This window comes from Notothenia rossii (genome assembly GCF_949606895.1).
Source record: "Notothenia rossii genome assembly, chromosome: 7".
Lineage (NCBI taxonomy): Eukaryota > Metazoa > Chordata > Actinopteri > Perciformes > Nototheniidae > Notothenia > Notothenia rossii.
The window spans coordinates 75,192,041-75,217,175 of record NC_136905.1 but is presented as its reverse complement, the minus strand read 5'-3'; the positions used below and the strand labels follow the sequence as shown (position 1 = coordinate 75,217,175).

Sequence of the window (25,135 nt, the reverse complement as noted above, 5' to 3'; positions counted from 1 at the left end):
TCAATATGCTAACATTTCTGTTAATTTGAATCAGACTGAGGAAATATTTATTCAGTGACTAATCAAGCTCTATTTTAAGCAGTGTGGAGGTTTTAGTGATAACAGTGTCTCATCTTGCATGTTGATAGATCTACCATTAGCTTATACAGAATGCGCTCAAAGCTCCAACTGTAGTGGAAGCATGCCGCCTTCTTTCGTCCCGAGAGCCTTAAAAGCAGGTGAATTAAAGGAGGGGAGGATGCCAAGTTAAAGCCATTAGGATACGGGAACTCAGGCGGGTGTCTGGCTAGCCGGTTGTCATGGCTGCGGTGTTTATCACCTCTTTCTGCCGACAGAAGCCCAGGGGAAAATCAGATTGGCTTCAGACAGAGAGAGTTGGTGAGTGAGGGGGAGGACATATTGGCACAGCAGAGGGGTGAAATGCCAACACGCTGCAGAGCTGAGGAAGGGCACTGGACAAATGTCAATGTGGCTTATTCATGATAAGATTTCAACCATTTGACTATGATTTAAGGTTTACTGACATTTTCAGATGATCATTTATCAAATTCAGCAAACCTTATCTAGTTTTCGTTTACTCGCCTTCGGTTTAGCCACTTCTCTGTGCCTAAACTCAATTGTCATCTGTTTAAAGAACCTACCGTTTTCTCTGCAGTCCCCCTCCCAACCATTTTTCAACACCTGTCTTACTTTGATGTCTCAGGGGACCACTTTGAGTAAGGGCATTTTTACATTTCAAACACCAAATTCTGTGGAAGAAATGCAGATTGTTAGCCATTTCAAAAAAATACCTGGAAGCATTTAAAATTCTCAAAATATAAGTGGTAAAAATTTGCCTAACACCCCTCGTGGCCTATGTGTGCCACCTAGCGGACCCTAAACCTATTATCACAGCGTGGTGCCTCGTACAGGTGCACGCGGAGAGGTGGGGGGTACAATCTCACTGTGGCTGCCATGTGGCTAGCTGACAAGACAATTCACATCCAATCCACTTCTGACCTCCTATACTGGCTAAGGAGATGAGGGGAGAAATTACATTTACTGGCTATGACAAGTGGTCGGTTAAACATTCTCAATCTAGCAGTCATAATCATAAACAGATGGCTGGCAGCTGCTGGTAACATCAAGGTGGCTACTTGTCGCTGCCGCTATTTGTCTGTTTCTCTGCAGCTATCACAAATGAACCACTCCTGACTGGCCTGCGCGCACGTGTTAGCACCGAATCCACGCCCCATTGAGCTTAGAACCAATCGGAGAGAAGCCTACTGAAGCTCTGAATCCTCTCAGCCAATCAGAGTGTTCCTTGTTGAGGAGACACTAGTATTCACATACAGAGGCCCTTATGCTGTAAACAGGAGCGAAGGTATGGATATATTGTTGCCTCACCGGCTTCATGAAGTAGCTATTAAAGTTTCAGTTCGGCTTGCCTTGAAACAGACTGTTAACATAATGTGTTAAAGGCTATTTTAAAGAATATGTGTACGAGTTTGTTTGCACTAAGTTGTTTGGTTAGCCTGTACTGTCTGTAGCAAGCATTACTCTTTCTCTGTATGTATAGGATACTTCGTGGCAGTTTTTACTCTGCTTCGTGTTGGTTTTGTTTTGCTGTGTCGAGTCTTGCTGTGCATATTAGAGGTTCAGCATTAGGTTGGGCTGGTCTGCCTGGCTGTTTTTTTAGCTGACAATAAGCTGAATAGGGCGAAACCACCAGACAGCCTGTGTGAATAGCTGTATTGTGGGCGCTGGCTGCTGTGTGAGTGAACCGTCTAGTTTCAAACCTATAGGCCTCTTCCACAGAGGGGGTCCAGGTTACTCTGTGTTATTTCGGTCCCATTGGTTTCTGAGCTTTCATTTTGACGATACTCATCCGTCAGGGAGGCTTTTCACCATAGCTCTGTTCAGGCTGACACGGTGTGCTTCTGTGCTGAGGAGAACATTACCGGTTAAAGCGACCTGTCCTGTTGTTTATGGTCGCGCATTGCTGTCAGCCCGCAGTGCAAAATTCTCATCTTCTGTGCTGAAGATGCCGCAGACAAAGAAATCCAGAATCACCCCAGCCTCGGTCCAAAGTGGAGCCACCGTAGAAGATGCTGAGCAGGTGTCCCGGGAGCAGTGCCAGGCTGCAGGGGACGGAGGAGGAGAGGACAATGTTGGAGACAGCGAGATCATCAAGTCCCCCAGTGACCCCAAACAGTACAGGTAAAGCAACTTAAAATCATACTACATGGGGCTATCCTGAGTATTATTCATTTTACTTTAACGCTGCTAAATGATTATCTCCTCGATTCTGCCCTTTATCCTCCCTCACCGTTAGTAATATGATTAACATGCAATGATGCACATGCCAGGCTCAAATGTTCTCATTTTCATTAATGTAAAAGAAAATGACCCAGATCCACTAACCCAGATCTAAAAATGATGTCTCGCCTCTTATCCAGCTAGATCCGTACACTATTATTGTAGTTTGATGGGATGATTTCATGCTATGAGCACACGCCAGTGCCTCAGGCCTCTGTGGGCCATTCACAGAGAAATGTACTGTGGAAAATCATAGTAGAAGAGTGTCCTAAAGGATATGAGATTCACTCTGCAAAAAGAATCTGATTGAACAGACCCTTCAGAATAAGTAAAAACAATAAATGCTGTAACACTGGTGAAATAAACACTTTTGTATTGCTCTGTATGCTTTGAACTTTCTCCCTACAGATATATTGTGCTAGACAACGGCCTGCGAGCTTTGCTCATCTCAGACTACAGCAACCAAGCACCGTCCGAAGGCGACGACTCAGATGAGGATGAGGAAGACGACGAAGAAGAGGAGGAGGACGATGAATCTGGAGATGAAATGGAGGAAGAGTTTGAGGAGGATGACGAGGAGGGGGGCAGTGATGGAGAAGAGGATGGCGATGAGGGGAAGAAGAAGAAAAGATGTTCAGAGAAGCAGGTATGAAGTGTTTTATTTTGTCGGTTCTGTTGAATGGATATCCTTTCACTACTGTGCCTAAAACACCCAGGCTTCAGCTTCTTAAAGGATATGTTTTTTTTCATTGTGGAAAAAGGACACAAAAAAGAACAAAACAATTCATTTGTTAGTTTTATGTCAATACTAATTTCCTGCCCCGTCTGTAACCCTCAGCTGTATTCCCAATCATTCCTGTATAAAGTTTCATAAAGAAACGAGGCCAATAGTTCTTTGGAAAGCCTGGGCAGTTTCTTTTGTAACCAACATTAATAAAAGTAGCTTACATAGTGCATTTATTAGAGGCTATTTTTAGACACAAATTTGGTGTGAATATTCACAGCAACATAAGGGTGTATGTTAACCTGGTGCGCCAGATGGTTTGCTACACAGAACCATCTGAGAAGCCGTCATTGGAAACTGTTTTAAAAAGGTCAAGCACTTTCAAAAACTACTTGGCAGGTGATCGAATGAACCATCTGTCCATCAGCTTGTAGAGTGAAAACATCTTGCTCATAGAGTAAAGGCTTTCGTGTCGTTCTTCGCTCTTCTTTCAACAAATATATACTCACTAGTTATGATATAACTGATGCTGTTGCCACATCTACGCAGACCTCTTTAGGAGCCAGCATTGATGTTTTAAACACTCGACTTTCCGTGTCGTCACATCAAAGCGCAGCTCCTCACAGGACGCTGACATGAACCCCTTACTTAAAACCTGATGAGATACATTTTTGAATGATCTTGCGAAAATGTAGCTGCTATGCAAGGCAAAGTGTACAAGGAAATGATTCAAAGTTAACCACAGTGCCTCTTGTTAAGGTTTAGAAGAAGGATTCTTATTCAGATTATTGTATTGTCCATTCAATTTACATTAAATGGACTTAGGTAATGTCAACCAAAGCAACACTCACCGTATACAGCACAACATGCAGTTCAGACACAATTCACCCAAATATTGCATCATAAAGATATTCTTAATCATCTTAAACATCTCACACAGTGCTAGTGTTTGGCTCATCCATGTCTTTTTGACTGTTTTTAATTCACAACAAAGGGGTTTGGTACAGAGAAATAAGCTATATATATATATCAGACTTTCTAATCACCAGACTTAGGCTTTGAGTTCAGTGCCAGACTCAAACATGACTCTATATCCTGTGTGTGTGTGTGTGTGTCAGTCTGCAGCAGCTCTGTGTGTTGGAGTGGGAAGCTTCAGCGACCCAAATGACCTCCCTGGCCTGGCTCACTTTCTGGAACACAGTAAGTAATCAACCAAGGACGGTTTAAAAAAAGGAAATTCTGATTTAATGTTTTGCATCACATTTCAAGTGAAGTCCTTTGTCTTCTTTTTAATATCACAAATCAAAATGTACCTCCATATCATTTAACATATAAGCAGCTTTTGATACTGACAATAAAAACTCTCCTTTTTGATGTGGGCGGAAAAAGGAAACATCAGGGAAAGCGACCATATTTAATGCATTCCAGGAGTTGTTTTGTTATTTTAAATTATTCAGTTTACCCTCTTTTCCTTAACCTGATTTGTCTGCTTCTACTTCAGTTAATAATTTCTCACATTTCCCAGCAAACCCTTCACCATGCAACCTAAATTAGGTTAGGAAAGGAGTTTTTCCTTTGAAATGCAAAATATCCTTTGGGTTGCATTCCAGTCTACTCACAGTGGAAAAATGGTTGTATTCGTCTCTTCTTCTGATGTATTTGTTGAGTATTCATCCTAAATGTATTATTTAATAAAGCATTGGTCATTCTTTAATGGACTGTTTTGTCATCAAAACTGTCACCAAATGAGAAATCAAATTCACCGTGGGATATATAATGCAACACAGTTTTTTTTGGCCAGCCTTCCACATAAATAAGAAAACCACAAATGCGAGTCACATCACGGAGGAGCTTTGGTGGATTTCTTTGTTTTATTTACAACTGTTATCTTCCCTCCCCCCTACTGTTTTTTTCGTTGTGTCCAAGTGGTGTTCATGGGCAGTGAGAAGTACCCCTCCGAGAACGGCTTTGATGCTTTCCTGAAGAAGCACGGTGGGAGCGACAACGCCTCCACCGACTGCGAGAGGACCATCTTCCAGTTTGACGTCCAGAGGAAAAGCTTCAAAGAGGCTCTTGACAGGTGAGGGAGGTTTCCAGTTTTTATTATCTTCCGCGCAGTTGATCTTCAGAAGTGGACTCCTGGAGAACCGTCCGATGATTTTCAGATAAACCAAATACACAGGAGACTCAAACAGGGGAGAAAGTAAACTCCAAAGAACATGTTAAAACTGTTATTGCAAAAAGAGATAGCTTTCTCAAACTTCATGACGAAACCCTTCTTGGTAAAGTTGTACTTGCAGAGAAAACACACTTACCAGTTTTGAAGTCTTTTGGACAATGAAAGACTTGCTTATCATTATTCCATCCTACTGGGACATGTCTCCATGCTTTAATGTTCAAAAGGCTCTTTATTGTTCTCCTACTGCCTGTGCTGCAGCACCTCTTTTCACCCTCTGTCTGAAACCAGAGCCCAGTCTGCTCTGATTGGTTAGCTGGTCGGCTCTGTTGTGATTGGTCAAAAGCTTAGAGATGTCCCTTATCCTTATTATGTACAATTTGTTGAAGCGCTAGACAATAGAAGCCTGAGTATTACATATTGATGTCACTAAGTAACTGAAGTTAGGGAGGGGGAAGGGAGTGTGTGGGAGAGAACCTCCCTCTGAAGGAACTTTGGGATTTTAGCCTTTTCAGACCATTTACATTCACAAAAACCTATATAACATACTACAGGCAAGAGAACCCCCCCCCAAAAAAACTTAACAGGGCCCCTTCAAACAGCTGATTTCATGATCGATAGCCCAATAAAATGACAGTCGGCAAATGTATGTGTGAGCATGTATGAGAGGAATAGCTGGCAGGATGAAGGACAAACTAACTACAAGCGTAAAAATGCTAAAATCTGATTGAACTTTTACTAGAGCTGAATGAGATATCTGTTACTTTGCTCTGCTAAATTGATGCTGTAATGTTTCCAATACCTATAAAATACAGTTTAAAACAAATCTGCTGAAAACATGTCTCAGAATCTGATGAATCGCAGGATATGGTGTAACACGGACTCCTGATGTGACAAACAATACAGACTCAATCAGCCGCGCAGCATCCTGGAGTTGTCTTTATCTGTCGGCATCTGATTGCCTCAGTCTGACCTGTGTCCTTTATCTCTGGCCTGCATGAGGCCTCTGATTATATCCTCTCTGTGCTTTCCCCTTCTTAGGTGGGCTCAGTTCTTCATCTGCCCTCTGATGATCCGTGATGCCATCGACAGGGAGGTGGAGGCTGTGGACAGTGGTGAGTCTTGGTTTCTGAAATGTTCACCTTTTTGTATTTGGAGTACATCTTTGAAACCTCTGCGTAGCTGAGCTCTCCTCTCGCAGCTCTTCACGCACATCACCGTCTTTCTCTGTCGTCTCAAATGTTTCTGCCTCTCTCCTCCACCCTGTCAGAGTACCAGCTGGCTAAGCCGTCAGACTCCCACAGGAAGGAGATGCTGTTCGGCAGTTTGGCCAAACCTGGACACCCTATGGGCAAATTCTGCTGGGGTGAGTTGGTAAACACAACTACTGGGACACACAATACACACAGGGCCTCCTTGGGGTATGTTCAGCAATAGCAAACAGGAGTTCTAAGACTGACGCCAAGTTCCCTTTTCTTGCTGATATCCCAGCATTTGTAAACAGTTTTTTTGTATACAGTGTTTTAACGTTGAATTGATTGCTTACTTTTGACAACACCAGGGAATGCCCAGACGCTGAAGCAGGAGCCAAAGGAGAAGAAGATCAATGTCTATAAGCGGCTGCGTGCTTTCTGGAAGAAACACTACTCTGCCCACTACATGACTCTGGCTGTGCAGTCCAAAGGTCAGGAAAATCCATTACATTTATTATACGTGTAGAAGAAGCCTTATTAGAAGAATGACAGAAATTGAAATTGTTTTTTTTTAATAATCCCATACAAATAATGAGTTAATTGAAAAAGCAATCTGTAGATTAATAGACAATTAAAACAATAATTACTCGCAGCTCTAATAAGGATTCATCCATGTTCAGCCGACTGTGGTTGATCATTCCTGAATTAACTCAAATTGCGATATTTCTCAGAAACATAGTCGGAGACAGAACATCTAACACGTGTCTTCAGCCTTCACAGAAAATATCACACGGCTAATTAACTACTGCAGGCAACTAAAGCAATGACTGGTGTTGACATTTGTGCAGAGAAAAAAATCCTCCTCACAACACAGCTGACATATTTGCCTTCTTGTGTATTCCGATTGGGACCTTCTGTGCTATATAAAATCCGTCTTCAGCTCACAAATCTCAAATGATATAAAGGTGTTATTGTAATTAGACCACCACCATTTTATTTGTAGGTAATAAGGAAGTATGACAACTGACCAAATTACAACTTGACACAAGGTTGAACTACAATCAGCGAAATTTGAAAGGAACTGCCACCGTATACAGCAGTTACTGACTTGGGTTGCTCTCAGGCATTGCACCCAGCTGTAAACAACAGATATTATTATCTTTTGTGAAGTGGATACAGCAAACACTGCTTTTTTTTCAAATTAAGTGGACAAATCCCACTCTATTTTGGTCACCACTTGCTCCTGAGGCAACTCTCTTCCTCTTTAGCTGCTAATTGCTCCATTAAATTCACCAGCGGGGCGCTAACTTTGTCTTTCTGCCGTTCGATGCTAGGCAGGTACTGTACAACGTGTTTTTCTTTTATTCTGGCTCAGCCACGGCGGGAGAAAGTCCTGATTAGAACGGTGAGACTGCAGCCAAACGGTGAAGTTGCCAGCCGCAAAGCAAAAACAGTGAGCTGGACGACGCTAACACACACTCAAGTGCTGAGGGGAACTGCATTATTCTCTGTATGAGAAATTACTTTCACACAACCCACTCATTTGTTCCATTGTTGATATAGAAATAGTGATTTTTAGCAGCTTTAAGTTATTATTCCTTTAAGGGTTCAGCCCTTGTATCTAATCAACTAGGCATAGAAACTCCTTGAGCAATGTAAGAGCAGCCGCTGTATCCATTTACAGAGCAGACAAACAAACTGGGCTGAAAAGACTCATTGCGTCGCATTGTTTTATTAAAGAATAAAGTCAATAATTGGCCTTTTTCCATCATGCTGTGAGCTTTCGATCACGATCTGAACTCATGCTGCGCGCAGGGCGGGAGTGTTTTTCCTGGAGCAAAGAGTGTTTGCACAGAGAGCAGAGATCATTTGTTCAAAACATAATCTTGCATGAGACAGATCCAAACGACATATTGATATGGCTGCTGATACTGTTAGTATCGATAGCCCTGCTGTAGGAGAGTGCTCAGTAAACAGGGAGGCTTTTATCAATCAGAAACACATGCATGCATCCTCCTAGTAATCCCTGGGTGTGTAATTTGAGTCCCACGCAGGATGGAGGGACTGTACCAGTTACAATTAAACAGCTATATTGAATAACATATTTTTAAGTATGTTGGATTACATGATGTTTTGTAATGCATTGAATGGTTATTGCGTAAGAAAATGCATACTATCCTAATGTACCGTTATGTAAAGTATGTGAACCCTTTGGAATTACCTGGATTTCTGCATAAGTTGGTCATAAAATGGAGGAAGCCACTGCTTTCCAGAAAAAACATTGTTGCACCTGGATATATTCTGTGGACAGATGAAACCAAAGTTGAGTTGTTTGGAAGGAACACACAACGCTATGTGTGGATAAAAAAAGGCACAGCACACCAACATCAAAACCTCATCCCAACTGTGAAGTATGGTGGAGGGAGCATCATGGTTTGGGGCTGCTTTGCTGCCTCAGGGCCTGGACAGATTGCCATCAACGACGGAAAAATGAATTCTCAAGTTTATCAAGACATTTTGCTGGAGAACTTAAGGCCATCTGTCCACCAATTGAAGCTCAACAGAAGATGGGTGATGCAACAGGACAACGACCCAAAGCACAGAAGTAAATGAACAACAGAATGGCTTCAACAGAAGAAAATAGGCCTTCTGGAGTGGCCCAGTCAGAGTCCTGACCTCAACCCAATTGAGATGCTGGGGCATGACCTCAAGAGAGCGATTCACACCAGACATCCCAAGAATATTGCTGAACTGAAACAGTTTTGTAAAGAGGAATGGTCCAACATTCCTCCTGACCGTTGTGCAGGTCTGATATGCAGCTATAGGAAACGTTTGGTTGAGGTTATTGCTGCCAAAGGAGGGTCAACCAGTTATTAAATCCAAGGGTTCACATACTTTTTCCACCCTGCACTTTGAATGTTTACATGGTGTGTTCAATAAAAACATATTGTTTGTGTGGTTTTAGCTTAAGCAGACTGTGTTTGTCTATTGTTGTGACTTAGATGAAGATCAGAACACATTTTATGACCAATTTATGCAGAAATCCAGGAAGTTCCAAAGGGTTCACATACTTTTTCTTGCAACTGTATGTCAATAAAAGACTGCTTTTTCTTTCAAATGAATTGAGTAGTTTTTAAATATATGTACCGGTAAATCAAATTTGGCAGTTTAATGGATTTTAATTACATTTGACTACTTTCTTCCTTAGGTATGTAAAAAAGACACCAGTAAAAAGGTGCATTATTAAGTACATTAAAGTTTATAACACAAAGTGGTGGCCTTTCATCACTCCGTTGACCACAACAGATAATAGTTGGAAAAATAATAATGAATTGTGCCTTCGTAAATGAAGTCAATGCTTTGAAACAAACACACTGCATTTCAGTGAGAATTATTGAGATGCACTTGAACTCTAATTAATGCTCCTTCACCGGCTCTGTCCTTTAGAGACGCTGGACACTCTGGAGAAGTGGGTGAGAGAGATCTTCAGCAAGGTGCCGAACAAGTGAGTATAGGAGAAGAGGCTCTCAGTCAGCGTGATGATGGGCGGCTGCTGTGATGTAGATTGAGTCTGAAAATCCTTTGAGACTTAGCTCAAATTTAAATGTCAAGCCCTTCTCCGTCTCTCTCCCAGCTCCCCCCCCCCCCCCCCTAGCATCATACACCTGAAGGGTATAATTTCTCCCTAGAGTTTAATCATTTCGTTTTTCTCAGAGAAATCCACTTCTGTGCGCTTTATGAGTCACTGTCTGTGGCAGGTTATCTTTTTCAGAGAATTCCCATGCATATCACGGTGCTGCGAAACCGTTTCACCTGTTTGGGTTGATAACATTTCTCTTATCTATGCTATATATTTAAGCAATAACTCTTTTAAATGAATGCAATTTATCACGCTCAAAACAAATGAGAAGTTAACACTCAGGAGCAGAAGCAAGGTGCTTTTTATGTAAGTGTTAATTGCGAACAGTTTTAAACTAAACGTTTTAAATTATCTCTAGCTCTTATCTATAAAAATAATTGGTGTAATTACCAAAGTGCTCTCTGCTGGTTTTAAAAAAAATACAAGCAATTCGATTTTTAGTCTCATGAAAAAGCATTATGGTGCGTTAAGACGTATTAAGTGACATATTGGTGTTGTTTAATTGTGTAATTTACTGTTTCTGCTTCCTATAATAATTCTTCTTTTGTGTTTACAGTGCTTTGTCCAAGCCAGATTTCTCTGACATGCCTGATCCTTTCGGCACAGCAGCCTTTAACAAGCTCTACAGAGGTACTGAGCAATCCTGTTTTCTATCTATTCTTATCTCAGACTTGTCTCGGTTCTTGTGCCTTTTTTCTTTGAAATAATTGAGAATTTGACCTCTAGCCGTGCTGTCATGTTTGTTTTTGTTGTCCGCCTATCTATGTGGAAAATTAATATAGACGAGGGAATTTGACCTCTAAAAACCCTTTTTTAATTGGAGCAATCTGGAAATTATCATTTCTTTGGTTGAATGTGTGAACACTTGCAAACTAATTAAATGCTGCAGATTTAGTTTTACTTGTTTACAAGGCTCAAATGTTGAGGAAACACAACCGAGCAGTAATATATAGTAAGCAAAAGTGAAGTTATCCTTAAATCATGCTGTTTCCTGTTTGTTTGTAGTCGTCCCAGTCAGGAAAGTCCATGCTTTGAATATCACCTGGGCGCTCCCCCCTCAGGAGAAATACTACAGGTGAGCCGCATACTGTACATTTATAATACACGGTGCATGCCACATGAATGAAACATACCTTACATTTCATCAACGGTTTGTTTCTCTTTCCTTTCAATGTCTTCGGTCTCCAGAGTGCAGCCTCTTCATACTGTATAATCAGAATTAGACCAGCCATACTCTGCTCTGTTTGTAAAAGGAGTGCATCAATGTGTTTTTTGTTTCTCCTTTTCATGTTGTTCTTCCCCCCTCTTTTCAGAGTGAAGCCTCTCCACTACATCTCTTGGCTGATTGGCCATGAAGGCACAGGAAGCATCCTCTCAGTGCTCAGGAAGAAGTGAGTGTTTTTGCCTCTGTCTGTTTGTTTTGCTGATTTGAGGGCTCTCCAAAAACCCAATTAAAAGGTCTTCAATTTGCCGGGTATACATGACACTGGCTTTTCTGAGCTCTAAGTGCTCGAGCCCAATCTTCAAAGTATACACTCTGCCAGCCCACTCCACAATGCGATTCATACATCCTCCTCTCTGGATGTGGATGTACGAGAGCATTTCAGCCTCTTGCTGCTAAGTGGGAAAGTGATGCGACGAACCCCTCTGTAGTCCCACAACGCCACGATCTCACCCAACGCTGCCTTCACCATCGGCACCACTTGGAGAGTTTGATGGAATATTCCTATTCACCGTGTGTGCTCATTGCAATTGTTGATAAATGACAACATTGAAACTTGAGTGTACTCGTTGTGAATTCCCAGGCGCGCTAAACTGCGGAGGCAGTAGAGACGCTGGTTTTATTGAGTTCAGATAATCATAACGCCGAGGGCAGAGAGGCTGGACTGAAACTGGGCCATTGTTGTACCCTGCAGTAACGTTTTGGGGAAAGGTCTGCCCTTGTGCAGTATATGTCCATTACACACACTATTTGCTGCACTACTGAACAGATGCCTAAAAGTAGTAGTATGCTGTATATGATTATTTCATTGTATTCATGGAGTAGATCAAGTGGAAAGTGTAACACCATAAATGTAGTCTTTACCTGGTTTTGAAGGTTGCGTTACGGTAAAGTGATCACATTTTCAGAATTATTTTTTCTAGCTATTTAATTACTCAACCCGCTTGGTCATTAAATCAACATTACTGATGATTATTTTTTAGAAACCTCATTTTTTAAATCACGTGAAAGCATCGATGAACAACCTTAAAATATTTTCAAAATAAACATAAAGAAATATTTGCTGAAAAGATTTTGTACACAAAGATTTTCTTCATAGATTGAAGGCCAATACCGGTGTTTCTGCAGGATGGGATGAATTTATATAATATAATTGTTTACTACACAGCACTGGTTTGAGTTCATTTCAGTGCAGTCAGTGTGAAACTTTCAGAGATCAGAACTGGCTTGGTTTGATCCATTGCAGTAAACATCTTTTCTGCTTGTTTGGTAATGCAGTGCAGCTGTTAAAGTGCACCATCAAACCACTACAACATGTCTTTATGCAGATGGAAGCAGACATGATGTGACGAACAACCCAGCTCTAAAACATCTCAAACCCCTGCACGTTGTTTCTCATCCTTTTTTTTTAAATAACACAAACCCATAAACGAATGATGTGTGTTCTTCATTCTGGGATTTGTAAAGCCACGCTGAGTGCCTCAGTGGGATCGCAAAAGTGTTTGTTAAATTGTCTGCCATCAAGAAACATCAAGTGCCATATTTTCTACTTACTGGCCTCCTGCACATATTTCAACTCCTAATGTGCATTCTCTTTCCAGTTTATGGTAGTCAATAACTTATTTACTGGCAGTAAACACGTGTTTCTTTAATTAAATGCTGTGTGTCTGTAGGTGCTGGGCTCTGGATTTATATGGAGGAAACAGTGAAACAGGCTTCGACCAGAACACCACCTACTCCATCTTCTCCATCTCCATCACTCTCACTGATGAAGGTTTCCAAAACTTCTACGAGGTAAAGAAAGATCGCTTTTTTATGATTTGTTTGCCCTTTGGAGCCATGGAAACACTTTGACACTGAACAGCTAACAGTTTACACATTAATCTTCAGCCAATATCCCCACCACGGCCCCTCGTAGACCACCACACACACATATGCCCTTTCTCAATCACGAGGATGCTTGCGTGGTAGCACATGTCTTCCGAGTCACTTGCTTCAGAAGCTAGGTAAGAATCCTTCCTGGCAATTTGAAAACGAAGAGTGGAACAGGCGAGCAAGTGTGCAGGTGTGCGTCATATGAGAGGTCCAGCCTTACATTTTCCGCCACAGATTTGGGGAAATTGGTCCGTGCGCAAAGCATTGTGGGGATTTTAAGGACGCGAAGTCTACCCATGTGCAGCCTCGAAATTACCCCCAAACCAAGGACGCGGCCTCGGTGGAATTCCAAGTATGCTGGAGATTGGAACAGTCCTTCGGCGGCACTCGATGACGTAGCATCCTTAAAATATTGGCTTGGAAGCCAGTTTCCTCGAGATTGAGAAACGGCCACAGACTGTGCAATAATACTGCCTGTGAATAGAAAACTTTGTGAAATATACCCTCAAGCAATTTAAGCTTTAACGGTACCAGCTACTTCTATAATTGTAAATGGACACTTTAAAACATATATAAATACATACTACTGCTGCTGCTACTACTAAAATAGGCCTACTTTGTTATTTTTTAGTATGCAGGTCTATCCTCTTGACTTTATCTGCACTATACTTCCGTTGGTGAAAACGTAAATGTTCCCGTTGCAGGACGATTCTGATATTGCATGATCCAAACCATTTGTGGTCAGATCAAAGTGAGCCAGTTCTTCACACTGGTCTCAGTATAAGTTGCATGCACGAATGGACCCAGCTGGTTGTTCTGTTCTTCATTTATACAACAGGTATTCTAAGGGGAGCCATCTGTGTTATCAGTTGCTATGACAATGCATGTGTTAAACAGGCAGTCGCCTCTCATCCAATAGGAGCAAGGTTGTCTGATAAAAAATAAAATAAACACACTCGCATTGATGACTGCGGAATACACGCTGCTTAAGCCTTGAGGATGCGGTTTCCTTTTTATCTAAAGCACTTTAAAGAAGTAGCCCTGATTCACTTAATTGCCAGGAGTTGTATGAAAAGATTGATACCACTCACATGTCTCTATAATTACAGTTGTCTTTACTCGGTGACATCCACTCATCCATAGCAATTATTTTGACATGCGTCTCTTCCTCTATTCTCTGCTGACAAACAGGGAACTGTTGTTCCCAGTTAATAATAATGACTCTTTATTCACAAAGGTAGAGGTGGCATTCTCATTTACATGTTTGAATCTCTAAAAGGGGCAAATAGACACATTACTTCCTATTTAGTATTATATGTGGACACCTTTTCAGTGTAATTGTCCCAGCTTATTCTAATGACTGTAATCAAAAAGTCTTACAACAACTTTGGCAACTATCGGTGTTATCTTTGTGGTTTTTCAAAATGCAAAAATACGTTTCACTTAAGCTCCATTATCATGGTGAAAAAGAGGAATTTTACAGCCATTTTTACAAACAAAATAATTAATTTAAACTAAACGATATTCTTATTTATGTGTGTAACAGGTGACTCACCTGGTGTTCCAGTACCTGAAGATGCTGCAGACACTCGGACCACAGCAAAGGCATTTACACACACGCACACACACACACACGCGCACACACACACACACACACACACACACACACACACACACACACACACACACACACACACACACACACACACACACACACACACACACACACACACACACACACACACACACACACACACACACACACACACTCTATATTCTGGCTTTTTTGGTAGGAGGTAGTTAATACCGCATTATACCAGACAGGTTTATGTGTTTGGTTTGTTTGCTCTTTTAAATAATATTTAGCTTTATTATTATGATGTTGCTTTAAGCAGTATTGATGTGGTAACGTCTGAGCTCCTGTCTGGGAGGCGTGAAGGTAATAATTCAGTCTGTTTGTTCATGCGTTCAGAATATATGAGGAGATTCAGAAGATTGAAGCCAACGAGTTTCACTACCAGGAGCAGGTAAGAATCCAAACATCACGTGCTGCTGTATTTGAAAACGGTGGGACTAACAGCTATTTAGTGAAGGGTTTGTCTTTACCAGTGACAATGATCTCTTCTTTGTCAGAATGACCCTATAGAGTACGTCGAGGACATCTGTGAGAACTTGCAGGTGTTCCCTAAAGAAGACTTCCTGACCGGAGATCAGTTGATGTTCGAGTACGACCCGACAGTAAGTAGTTCAGCAAATGAATCCTTTCAGGGTTTTATTCTCAAATAGTCCTTACTTTAGAGTAGGGGAGAGTTGGGTAAGTTGAGCCATTTTTAGTTATGCTGTCCTCTAAGCAAGGAGAAATTACACATATTAAAAATGAAAAAAAAACACCTATAGTTCAGGATGTATAATATCAATGGCAATGATAATAATTAATATTTGATCAAGGGCAGTGAAAATATTACTTCTTAAAAAAAAAAAAGAAGTCTTGTGGCTCAAGTGTAGGGGTAAGTTGATCCAGGTCAGGGGATAAATTGAACCACGGTTCAAACCTGGGCATACCTGTTCAAACCTGGGCATACCTACAACAAATCTTAAAGGTAATTATAAACAATAAATAACAAAGCAAATACAAGCTTAGTCTTTCAAATATTTTTAATATAAATTCCGATTGTTTTTTTTTTAACATGTTGAAAGGAAAAGTAATCATACAAATGGTGATACAATTTCATACATCTTACCAATGAAACACAGGGTACATTCAACTTTAAATGTAGCCTACAATGAGCTCGTATTATCAACTTGGCCTACTTTCATTAATTTCTCCATTGGAAAAACTGGCTCAACTTACCCCAAGGCCCATGGTTCACTTTACCCCATAGCCACCATTTTAGAAAAATAGCCTAGCATTAAAATTCAGAGTCATCTTTAGCTTAATGATTCACATGGTTTAATACGCTGCCAACACATCAACACATACAATATGTGTGTTTAAACTTGGATACTTTTTTTTTTTACATGACAGCTGATATAGCTGACATCTAGAAAATGTACTTTGACAAGCAAAAAACGTTTACTCACCAGACCACAATGAGTATCTCTCTTTCACAGGCAATGAGAAATGTGGAGCTTGCATAATTTCTGGTCACTTGATTACAACTATAAGGCGTTGCCTGGTTACAGGGGGTGGTTCAACTTACCCACTGGCTCAACTTACCCCCTTCTCCCCTAGATTTTTTTTTTAATGAAACGCTTCACTCAAATGGAAAGAATAGTATGTTTTCTTTTTGATATGTTAATGATTTCTGAGCTAAAATTCTTTGTAAGCGGAAAAATATTTTCTAGAGTTATCTGTCTTTTATCGGTGATTTTTACTTTGCATCAAACGTCACTGTCAGAAGTTAATTTGCATATTTTTCTGAGAAGACGGTAACTTCTTACGTTTTTGGTGCTTGTTATGGTGATTGACGGCTAAAATTGTTTTCACATAAACATGTCATTTGAAAAAAAAAAATTCTACTTTTTCCTGGAAAGTTAACTTTACCTGTTTGTGTGTGTGTGTGTGTGTGTGCAGGTGATCAGTGCAGCATTGTCCCTCCTCAACCCTGAGAAAGCCAACCTGATGCTGCTGTCCCCAGAACATGAGGGCCATTGTCCCCTCCGGGAGAAGTGGTTTGGCACTCAATACAACGTGGAGGGTGTGTTTCTGTGTGTGTGTGTTTGTCTACTGTCGGTGTAACAGCTCCTTCCCACAACGTAGGCATTCAGTGAATACATTGTCTTTTTCCCCCTGTGTGGTGATATTCAGGCCAGCCGGCAGCAGAAATGCCAACATTTATCTCTGTCTTTTAGCTGGCGAACAATAGTGTTGGGACAGCGCTTCAATAAATAAATAAAAAACAATCTTTCATTTGAGTTGGAATCAAATGTTAAGGTCACTCAATTCCAAACATGAATGTGAACTTCATATAATATTTATTTTTATTGTATTATTTTTCCCTTCGCACACACAGACGTCCAGCAGGAGTGGATGGATCGGTGGACCGGAAACCTGGAGCTCAGCAGTGAACTCTCACTTCCTGTCGAAAACAAGTTCATTGGTGAGTGATCAACTCTCAGCACTACGGGAGGGGGGAGTTGTTGTGCCCCAAAACTGCTTTGAATATCTGAAAAAGTGTCCAATTAGATGATCATGAAGAATAATTGATACTGCAGTTTGTGCTTTTGCTTGCCACACACACACACACACACACACACACACACACACACACACACACACACACACACACACACACACACACACACACACACACACACACACACACATATATATTCAAACGCACACCTTGAGCCCCTTATCGAAGCCTCACGGATCCTTCTGAGGACATTCTACCATCACCTCATTTTATTGTACGTTACATTTTTTATTTTTAATACAACTGATATTTTAATGGACCCTAAGCGAGTGGAAGAGCAAACCACTCAGCACTTTTATTATTACAACCATTAGTCACTTTAAGAGGCAATTTCCTTCTTTTTGTGTGAATTGTATGTTGTTCTGTGCATGGCGAGTGCTGTTTTATTTGCCAGTGCCAAAGACACATTTTATGTAAATGTAGTGGAGTCAAATCTGAAAAAAATAAGAAGATATAGTCACCAAACTTGGAAGAACATCTCCTGGTACTAGGATGGGTTAAAAGCAGAGAACACATGTCACTGTGTGTGCTGTGTGCTCTGCATGTGTGACCATTAAAGAGGGTTTCATCCCTCCCATTCTCTCTCTATTGGGTCAATATATTCTGTCATGGTGAACTTGCTGTTCCTCATGTCATTTAAATCCAGTCTGTCGAGACATGTTATATTTTAGGGGGTCATCATTTCCGCTCAAACAAGGCACCTTTGGTCAAATCCTGGCCAAAAATGTAAGAGCCGATATATGTTGGCATTGTGCTCTGTTTCTACATTGTGTAAGGCCACAGCACATTGCCAATTCTGATCAAATGTGGAGAAATTATGCATGTTCACTCATTAGCCCCAGGGTTACTGAATCATTTATTGATGTGGGGACATCGTTGTACAGTTTTGACATCCAGCTGCACATTTATCCCAAAGTGGACGTGTTAAATTGTTGAACTCACACATTATTTATGAGACTTCACCGAGCTGGATTATGATGTTTTATTGTTTATGTGTATTTGTACAGCCACTGACTTCACCCTGAAGCCGTCTGACCGCCCAGACACTGAGTTTCCTGTCCGGATAGCCGAGAGCGACAGGGGCTGCCTGTGGTACAAGAAGGACGACAAATTCAAAATTCCTAAAGGTGTGTGTGTGTGTGTGTGTGTGTGTGTGTGTGTGTGTGTGTGTGTGTGTGTGTGTGTGTGTGTGTGTGTGTGTGTGTGTGTGTGTGTGTGTGTGTGTGTGTGTGTGTGTGTGTGTGTGTGTGTGTGTGTGTGTGTGTGTGTGTGTGTGTGTGTGTGTGTGTGTGTGTGTGTGTGTGTGTGTGTGTGTGTGTGTGTGTGTGTGTGTGTGTGTGTGTGTGTGTGTGTGTGTGTGTGTGTGTGTGTGTGTGTGTGTGTGTGTGTGTGTGTGTGTGTGTGTGTGTGTGTGTGTGTGTGTGTGTGTGTGTACTTGTGGGGACCTAAATCTGTTTACACAGTCACGTGTGGGGACTGGCTTCCCTTATGGGGACAAATTGGATATCCCCATGAGGGGAATCATTAATTTTAGGGTGAAGACTTGGTTAGGTTAAGGTTTAGGGTTAGGCATGTTTTGGTTAAGGTTAGGATAAGTCTCCAGGAAATGCATGTAAGTCAATGTAATGTCCCCTGAAGTGATGTATACATGGTGTGTGTGTGTGTTTTGACACTTGTTTGTTCTTGTTTTCCTGCTGCAGCATACATCAGATTCCACCTAATCTCTCCTGTAATCCAGCAATCTGCCAAGAAGTAAGTTCAGACTCACATGTGGTCTTGTGAAAGTAGTTAGTTTTTTGCTGTAACACTAATTAACACCTCTTTCTTTTCTGCCGTCGTCTGTTCCCTCTTTCTCTGCTCCTTATTTAAATCCCCTTCTTCTTTCCGTGGCTTCATTCTTCTTTTCGTGTCTCTATTGCATTTCTTCTACACTCTTGCTTATATCCTTCCCCTTTCCTTCCTTCCTTCGCTCCTTCTCTATGTTTTTGTTGTCGTTCCTCTTGATTCCCCTGCATCTCACCCTTCTCACCTACTCTACCGTTCACTCCCCCTTGCTATATTTCCCTTTCCCAATATCTTTTTCAATTTCTCCTTCCTCCTAATTACCCAATGACTCTTCTCTCTCTTTCTCTCCATCCTCACCCCTGTCCTCCCTCCCTCCCTCCAGTGTGGTGTTGTTTGACCTGCTGGTGAACATTCTCGGTCACAAACTAGCCGAGCTGGCTTATGAGGCTGAAGTGGCGCAGCTGGAGTACAAACTGTCGTCCGGCGAACACGGCCTGGTCATCAAGGTTAAAGGATTCAACCACAAACTGCCTGTAAGTGAATGCAGCTGGACAAACCCCACACACACACACACACACACACACACACACACACACACACACACACACACACACACACACACACACACACACTGCTCAGAGAACTGATGCTCAACACAGGATAATCAGATTTTCTATAAAGACAAGATAAAAAGTTGGGAATAATTGTTTTAGTCCCTAATCACACACACACACACACACACACACACACACACACACACACACACACACACACACACACACACAGATTGAAATACCGTCATATGAATACAACCAGACACTGAAACTGTCTTTCTGGCAGTGTACTGTATTTTGAAGTTTTAAATTGTGCAATAGATATACTATTTGATAGTATTATATATCCTTTGTGTGTACTAGATCCAGACTACTAGTCCATATGTATAATAAAAAATCTTATTTTGCCATATGCTCCATATGAACGACTTTTCTTGCCTTGTACTTGTTGGCTGCATGTTTATAACTTATTGTAGGTGGGTAAATTAGCTATTTATGCATCTTTTTTATTAAGCATAATTCAAGTGTCTCTAAAAGTGGCTTTTAGATCATCTTAACAGACATAGTCATCATTTGCCTTTTTTAATTAATACAATTGTGCATGTAGGATATTCTCGCTCTGATATGTGTTACACGCTGACAGACATTAGTTGGTAGTTTATTGGCTTTATGGGTGTCCATAAAACATTAAAGGAAAGGTTTACCTTTTTTGGGGTAAGTTGAATGAGAAGATTGATTATTTTCTCAAACATAAAACCACTATCAATTAATCTTTCTTTTAAATCGTGGCCGGAAACCAAATAAATGTATTTTCAAAAACTAGAACTATTCTTCCCAAAGATGTATTTCCAGCTACTCTTGCTCCTTTACTCTAAATCCACTTTTCAGCAACAGTTAGTCCGCTTGCACACAGAGGTGTTTGTATCGTTGTCACGCACTATGGTGAAGATGCTGATTCTTCATTCGTTCTGTCTTCAGCTGCTGTTCCACCTGATCATTGACCACCTGGCTGATTTCTGCGCCGCCCCTGATGTCTTCAGCATGTACATGGAGCAGCTCAAGAAAGCCTACTTCAACATCCTCATTAAACCGGAGAAGCTCGGCAAGTGAGTTGTTTACCTTCTGTCTACTGACATTTCAAGTTTACCTTAGGACTCAATTTCAAGTCTATGATGCCTTCTAGTGGTGAGTCGTGTGACGGACCTGAATGGTAAAAAGCTCCTGCCTGTGTCCTCTTTTCCCCTCTCTCTCTCTCTCTCTCTCTCTCTCTCTCTCTCTCTCTCTCTCTCTCTCTCACTCCTCCCCCTCTCGTCTTCCTCAGAGATGTGCGTTTGCTAATCTTAGAAAACTCTCGCTGGTCCATGGTGGAGAAGTATCAGGCTCTAACAGCCGGTCTCACCATCGAAGAGCTGATGGAGTTCAGCCGTAGTTTAAAATCGGAGCTGTACGCCGAGGGACTGGTGCAGGGCAACTTTAACGGCACTGTGAGTGGATGGCACACACAAGTAGATTGATTAACGACAACAATACGCTGATTAGCTAACAAATTGGTTAATGTCCATCTCTGTACGTGCATCCATTGTTTGCGAGTGTGCTCGACGTTGTTCTCGTGCTTTGTCTGATTCCGTCACCTCTTATCTCTCACCTGCTCATTATCCTTTATTGTGTTTCCTCCACAGGAGTCGGAGCAGTTCCTGCAGTATGTCACAGAGTAAGGGCGGCTATTACACTGAAAGCACTCCCTAATGAAAACACCAATACTATACAATCACATGGATTTGTTTGCCGCCATACAGAAGTCATTTTCATTAGCTTCGGTTGTTCACTCTATGAATCCCCTGTAAACTTTATCCTCCATTCCCTTCCTTCCAACGTCTGACCTCCTTCCTTTCTTCCTCTCCACCTCACCTCCTTTCTTTCTTCCCCCTCTTCCTCGCTCCCCTTTGTTCGCCTTTTTTATGTTCCCTGTCAGTAAGCTGCAGTTCTCCAAGCTGCCAGCGGAGGTGCCGGTGATGTTCAGAGTGGTGGAGCTCCCCATGAAGCAGCACATCTGTAAGGTCAAATCTCTCAATAAGGGAGACGCCAACTCTGAGATCACTGTTTACTACCAGGTACACACACACACACACACACACACACACACACACACACACACACACACACACACACACACACACACACACACACACACACACACACACACACACACACACACACACACACCCCTGCCGCTCAACGGTCCTTCATATCTTTCACTCTCTTCAACATGCTCTCATTTGTTTGACTCACGCTTGTTTATTTATTCTTTTGATCTAGTCTGGCCTCAAGCACCTGAGGGAGCACACGCTGATGGAGCTGCTGGTGGTGCGTTTACTTTTCTACATCCATGTGTTCTTTCACCGTCGTTCCTCCGAGCTTCTCTGAATCGTTGTTCTCTTTCAGATGCACATGGAGGAGCCCTGCTTTGACTTCCTCAGGACCAAAGAGACTCTCGGGTGAGGGTGGTTATGTTTTAAACAAAGCTTTGCCTCTTTTTAAGAACTGTAATTATATGTTTATACTTTATTTTAAATATTATTTATAATTTTTAAGAAATCATGACAATGTTTTACTGTCAATAGTTTCAACTGTTCATTTGGTTCATGTTTACATTTGCTTTTATTTGTGTCTTTTAAAAGAATAATTATATCGTTTTACTTTTCATATCTGTCTTTTTATGTGTTTTTGTTTTTTGTGAAACACATTGTAATCATTAATCATTCATTTTGCATATTTTGTTCAAGGCAAGAGTACAAAACGTGTACAGCAATTGTAATTCTCATAACTTTTTACATTTGTTTTGAACCATTTCATGGTTTTATCAATTCTTTTAAAAGTGTTATTTATTTATTTTTGCAAATTGAAGACATTTGAGTTATTTTGTGGCTGAATGTCTTTGTCTTTATAAGGGACGTTTATTTATTAATACAAAATTATAATTATTATGAAGGTTCAGAGAAAAACAAACCTCATCTGGTTGAAGGCGGTTCTTAGCTGATGTAAAACGCTATTTACATTTACCACATTTCAAACGGTATCTTCTAATGGTTTAAGTGTCGACTACCTGCTAGAGAAAGTCAGGTGGGACTTATCTTTTGGAAACTAATTCAACTGAACTGCCTGGTTAGTTATTTTTGATCCGTCTCTGTTCCGTTTTTGTGTTTCTCAACACCTTTTTATTTGTTTCCGTCTCCTTTGATGCCTCCCTCTACAGGTACCATGTCTACCCGACCTGCAGGAACACCTCAGGTGTTCTGGGTTTCTCTGTCACCGTGGAAACACAAGCCACAAAGTTCAAGTGAGTCTGCAACACAATCATAACCTTTCATTTGCCCGAAGGCAAGATAAGATTTATCTTAACCGCATTTCCCAAAACCAAGGTATAATTTATCTTACTGTTCGCCCAAACCCAAGCTACAATCCATCTCTCTGGTCCTGGAAGGAGAGCAGCGGTGGATCTGATGAACGACTAAAGGAATCAAACGCACCCTATAGTGTATTATATATATCTCTTACCTCTCGTGAACTCTTTTTCTCAGTACGGAGCTGGTGGAGTCAAAGATTGAAGAGTTTCTGGTTTCATTTGGGGAGTTGCTCGATGCGCTGACTGAGGAGGCCTTTAAAACGCAGGTGTGTGTGTGTGTGTGTATTCATGAGTCTGTTGCTCCTTTTTATCATGCAGAAGCAGAAAGGTAAAGAAAATCATAGTAAAAGTTTGAGAAATGACAAAAGTGTATTTACAAGTTACCTTGGTGATGTAATAACACATTTCTTTAAAATGTTAGACCCACTTGTACTTGCTGTTGTACTTTAAATGTTCAAATAATTGTGGAAGTCAAAAAAGTAAGTACAAACTGTAATATTGTGTGTGTGGCATGTTTTTTTGTACAGGTGACCGCTTTAGTGAAGCTGAAGGAGTGTGAGGACACACACCTCGGGGAGGAGGTGGACAGGAACTGGGCCGAGGTGGTTACACAGCAGTTTGTCTTTGATAGGCTCAACAGAGAGGTGAGAAACACACACACACACACACACACACACACACACACACACACACACACACACACACACACACACACACACACACACACTTGCCAAAGTAACTGTAATTTTTACTAATTTTACAAATGTTTTTAAATTGAATTATTATTTTATACAAATTATCGCCGTTTTCCATCGTTTTTCATATTATTTGTTTGAAGGCGTTCGTCCTTTAGTTTGTTCATTCTAATCTTCATTTATAACAAGATAAACAGACTGAAATGTGGGGGTGAAGAGTCATCACTATGAACGTCTCCTGGCACGATCACTTTATTCACTGTTGATTTAAAGTTGGCGTTTTTACCTTTTTAAATGAAAGGCACTTGTCATTCAGTCCAAGTGTTTGATCCATTGGTGTTTCTGTGTGTTTAGATCGAGGCTCTGAAGCAGATGACCAGGGTGGAGCTGGCGTCCTGGTTCAAAGAACATCGAGGGGAAACTAGCCGCAAGCTCAGCGTGCATGTAAGCAAAACCTTTGATTTGTATGAGGAGAGAGAGAGAGAGATGTGATTTGTATTGTATTTTTGGCGTAATGTCACAAAACATGAAATGTGTCCCTGTCTCCTAAAGGTGGTGGGATTTGGTGCTGAAGAGAACGATTCGGATGGTGGTGGTGGTAAGAAACAAGAGGGAAAGAAGGACAAAGAGGATGATGTGAGTGGCTCTACGTACGGCGAGGTGTCGAAGGTCACCTTCCTTCCTCCCTCGCCCAAGATGGCGGGTACGGCTGCCATCATGGACATCCCTGCTTTCACCGCAGGTCTACCTCTCTTCCCCTACCACAAGATACTGGAATAAACTCTGCTCGGACTGTGAGACAGACAGATGGCTGGGCTTCGCCACGTTCAGAGACTTATTAGTGATGCAGACACTTAATATGTGGAGGTGAAAGAAGGTTGAAACTCTGGACCGGGACTCTGGAGCCCAGCTGTAGTTTTTACCCACACTGTGTTTAGGCAAAAAGCCAAGAAATGATGGTGGTTTTCTTTTAGCTAAGTAATAATCTATTCTGCTTTCTCAAACTCAATTATTTTATATCCTAATACACCGAGTGTGTAGGGGCACTCTATCTATTTCTCCATCCCACTCTGACGGAAAATCTTTTCAATCAAATTTTCATTTATTCGGTTCTCTGAGCTCTGCTGCCATTACAACTCAGAATCCCTGTCTTAACCGCTGTTTGTGTAGAATTCCTGACTGAGTCTAATACCCTTTTTAAAAAGACAAATCAACTGTGAAACTGCAGAAATGCTGAGTCCTTTGAACTCCAGACGTGTGTGTTCGAGTGATCGTGTGCTGGATTTCAAGCTCTGCTGTGCCCTGCTGTTATAAGCTGACCTGAATCATGCCATGGTATAACAACTGCAAAGAGAATAAATCAATGAGTGATGA

General features: G+C 41.3%; 1 protein-coding gene across 3 annotated transcripts; it reads left to right on the top strand.

Annotated features, from left to right (window-relative positions):
• The first annotated feature begins 284 nt into the window (after window positions 1-284).
• LOC307013697 (nardilysin-like) lies at window positions 285-25,135 on the top strand. Of its 3 annotated transcripts, none has more exons than XM_079641233.1 (32): window positions 285-378; window positions 1,989-2,199; window positions 2,707-2,944; window positions 4,141-4,222; window positions 4,949-5,102; window positions 6,240-6,313; window positions 6,469-6,564; window positions 6,760-6,882; window positions 9,839-9,896; window positions 10,588-10,661; window positions 11,037-11,106; window positions 11,345-11,422; window positions 12,927-13,047; window positions 14,675-14,733; window positions 15,101-15,155; window positions 15,262-15,366; window positions 16,703-16,826; window positions 17,142-17,228; window positions 18,332-18,451; window positions 19,025-19,076; window positions 19,492-19,642; window positions 20,642-20,769; window positions 20,985-21,147; window positions 21,343-21,374; window positions 21,636-21,774; window positions 21,980-22,027; window positions 22,106-22,158; window positions 22,917-23,000; window positions 23,242-23,332; window positions 23,594-23,710; window positions 24,116-24,205; window positions 24,314-25,135. In XM_079641233.1, exons 1-32 carry the CDS (start codon window positions 300-302, stop codon window positions 24,539-24,541), a joined length of 3,384 nt encoding a protein of 1,127 aa, XP_079497359.1. In that variant the 5' UTR covers window positions 285-299; the 3' UTR covers window positions 24,542-25,135. The 3 variants fall into 3 exon arrangements, with proteins under 3 accessions (XP_079497359.1, XP_079497361.1, XP_079497360.1); XM_079641235.1 differs by lacking the exon at window positions 285-378 and adding an exon at window positions 1,198-1,363 and having other exon boundaries at window positions 2,024-2,199; XM_079641234.1 differs by lacking the exon at window positions 285-378 and adding an exon at window positions 1,198-1,363.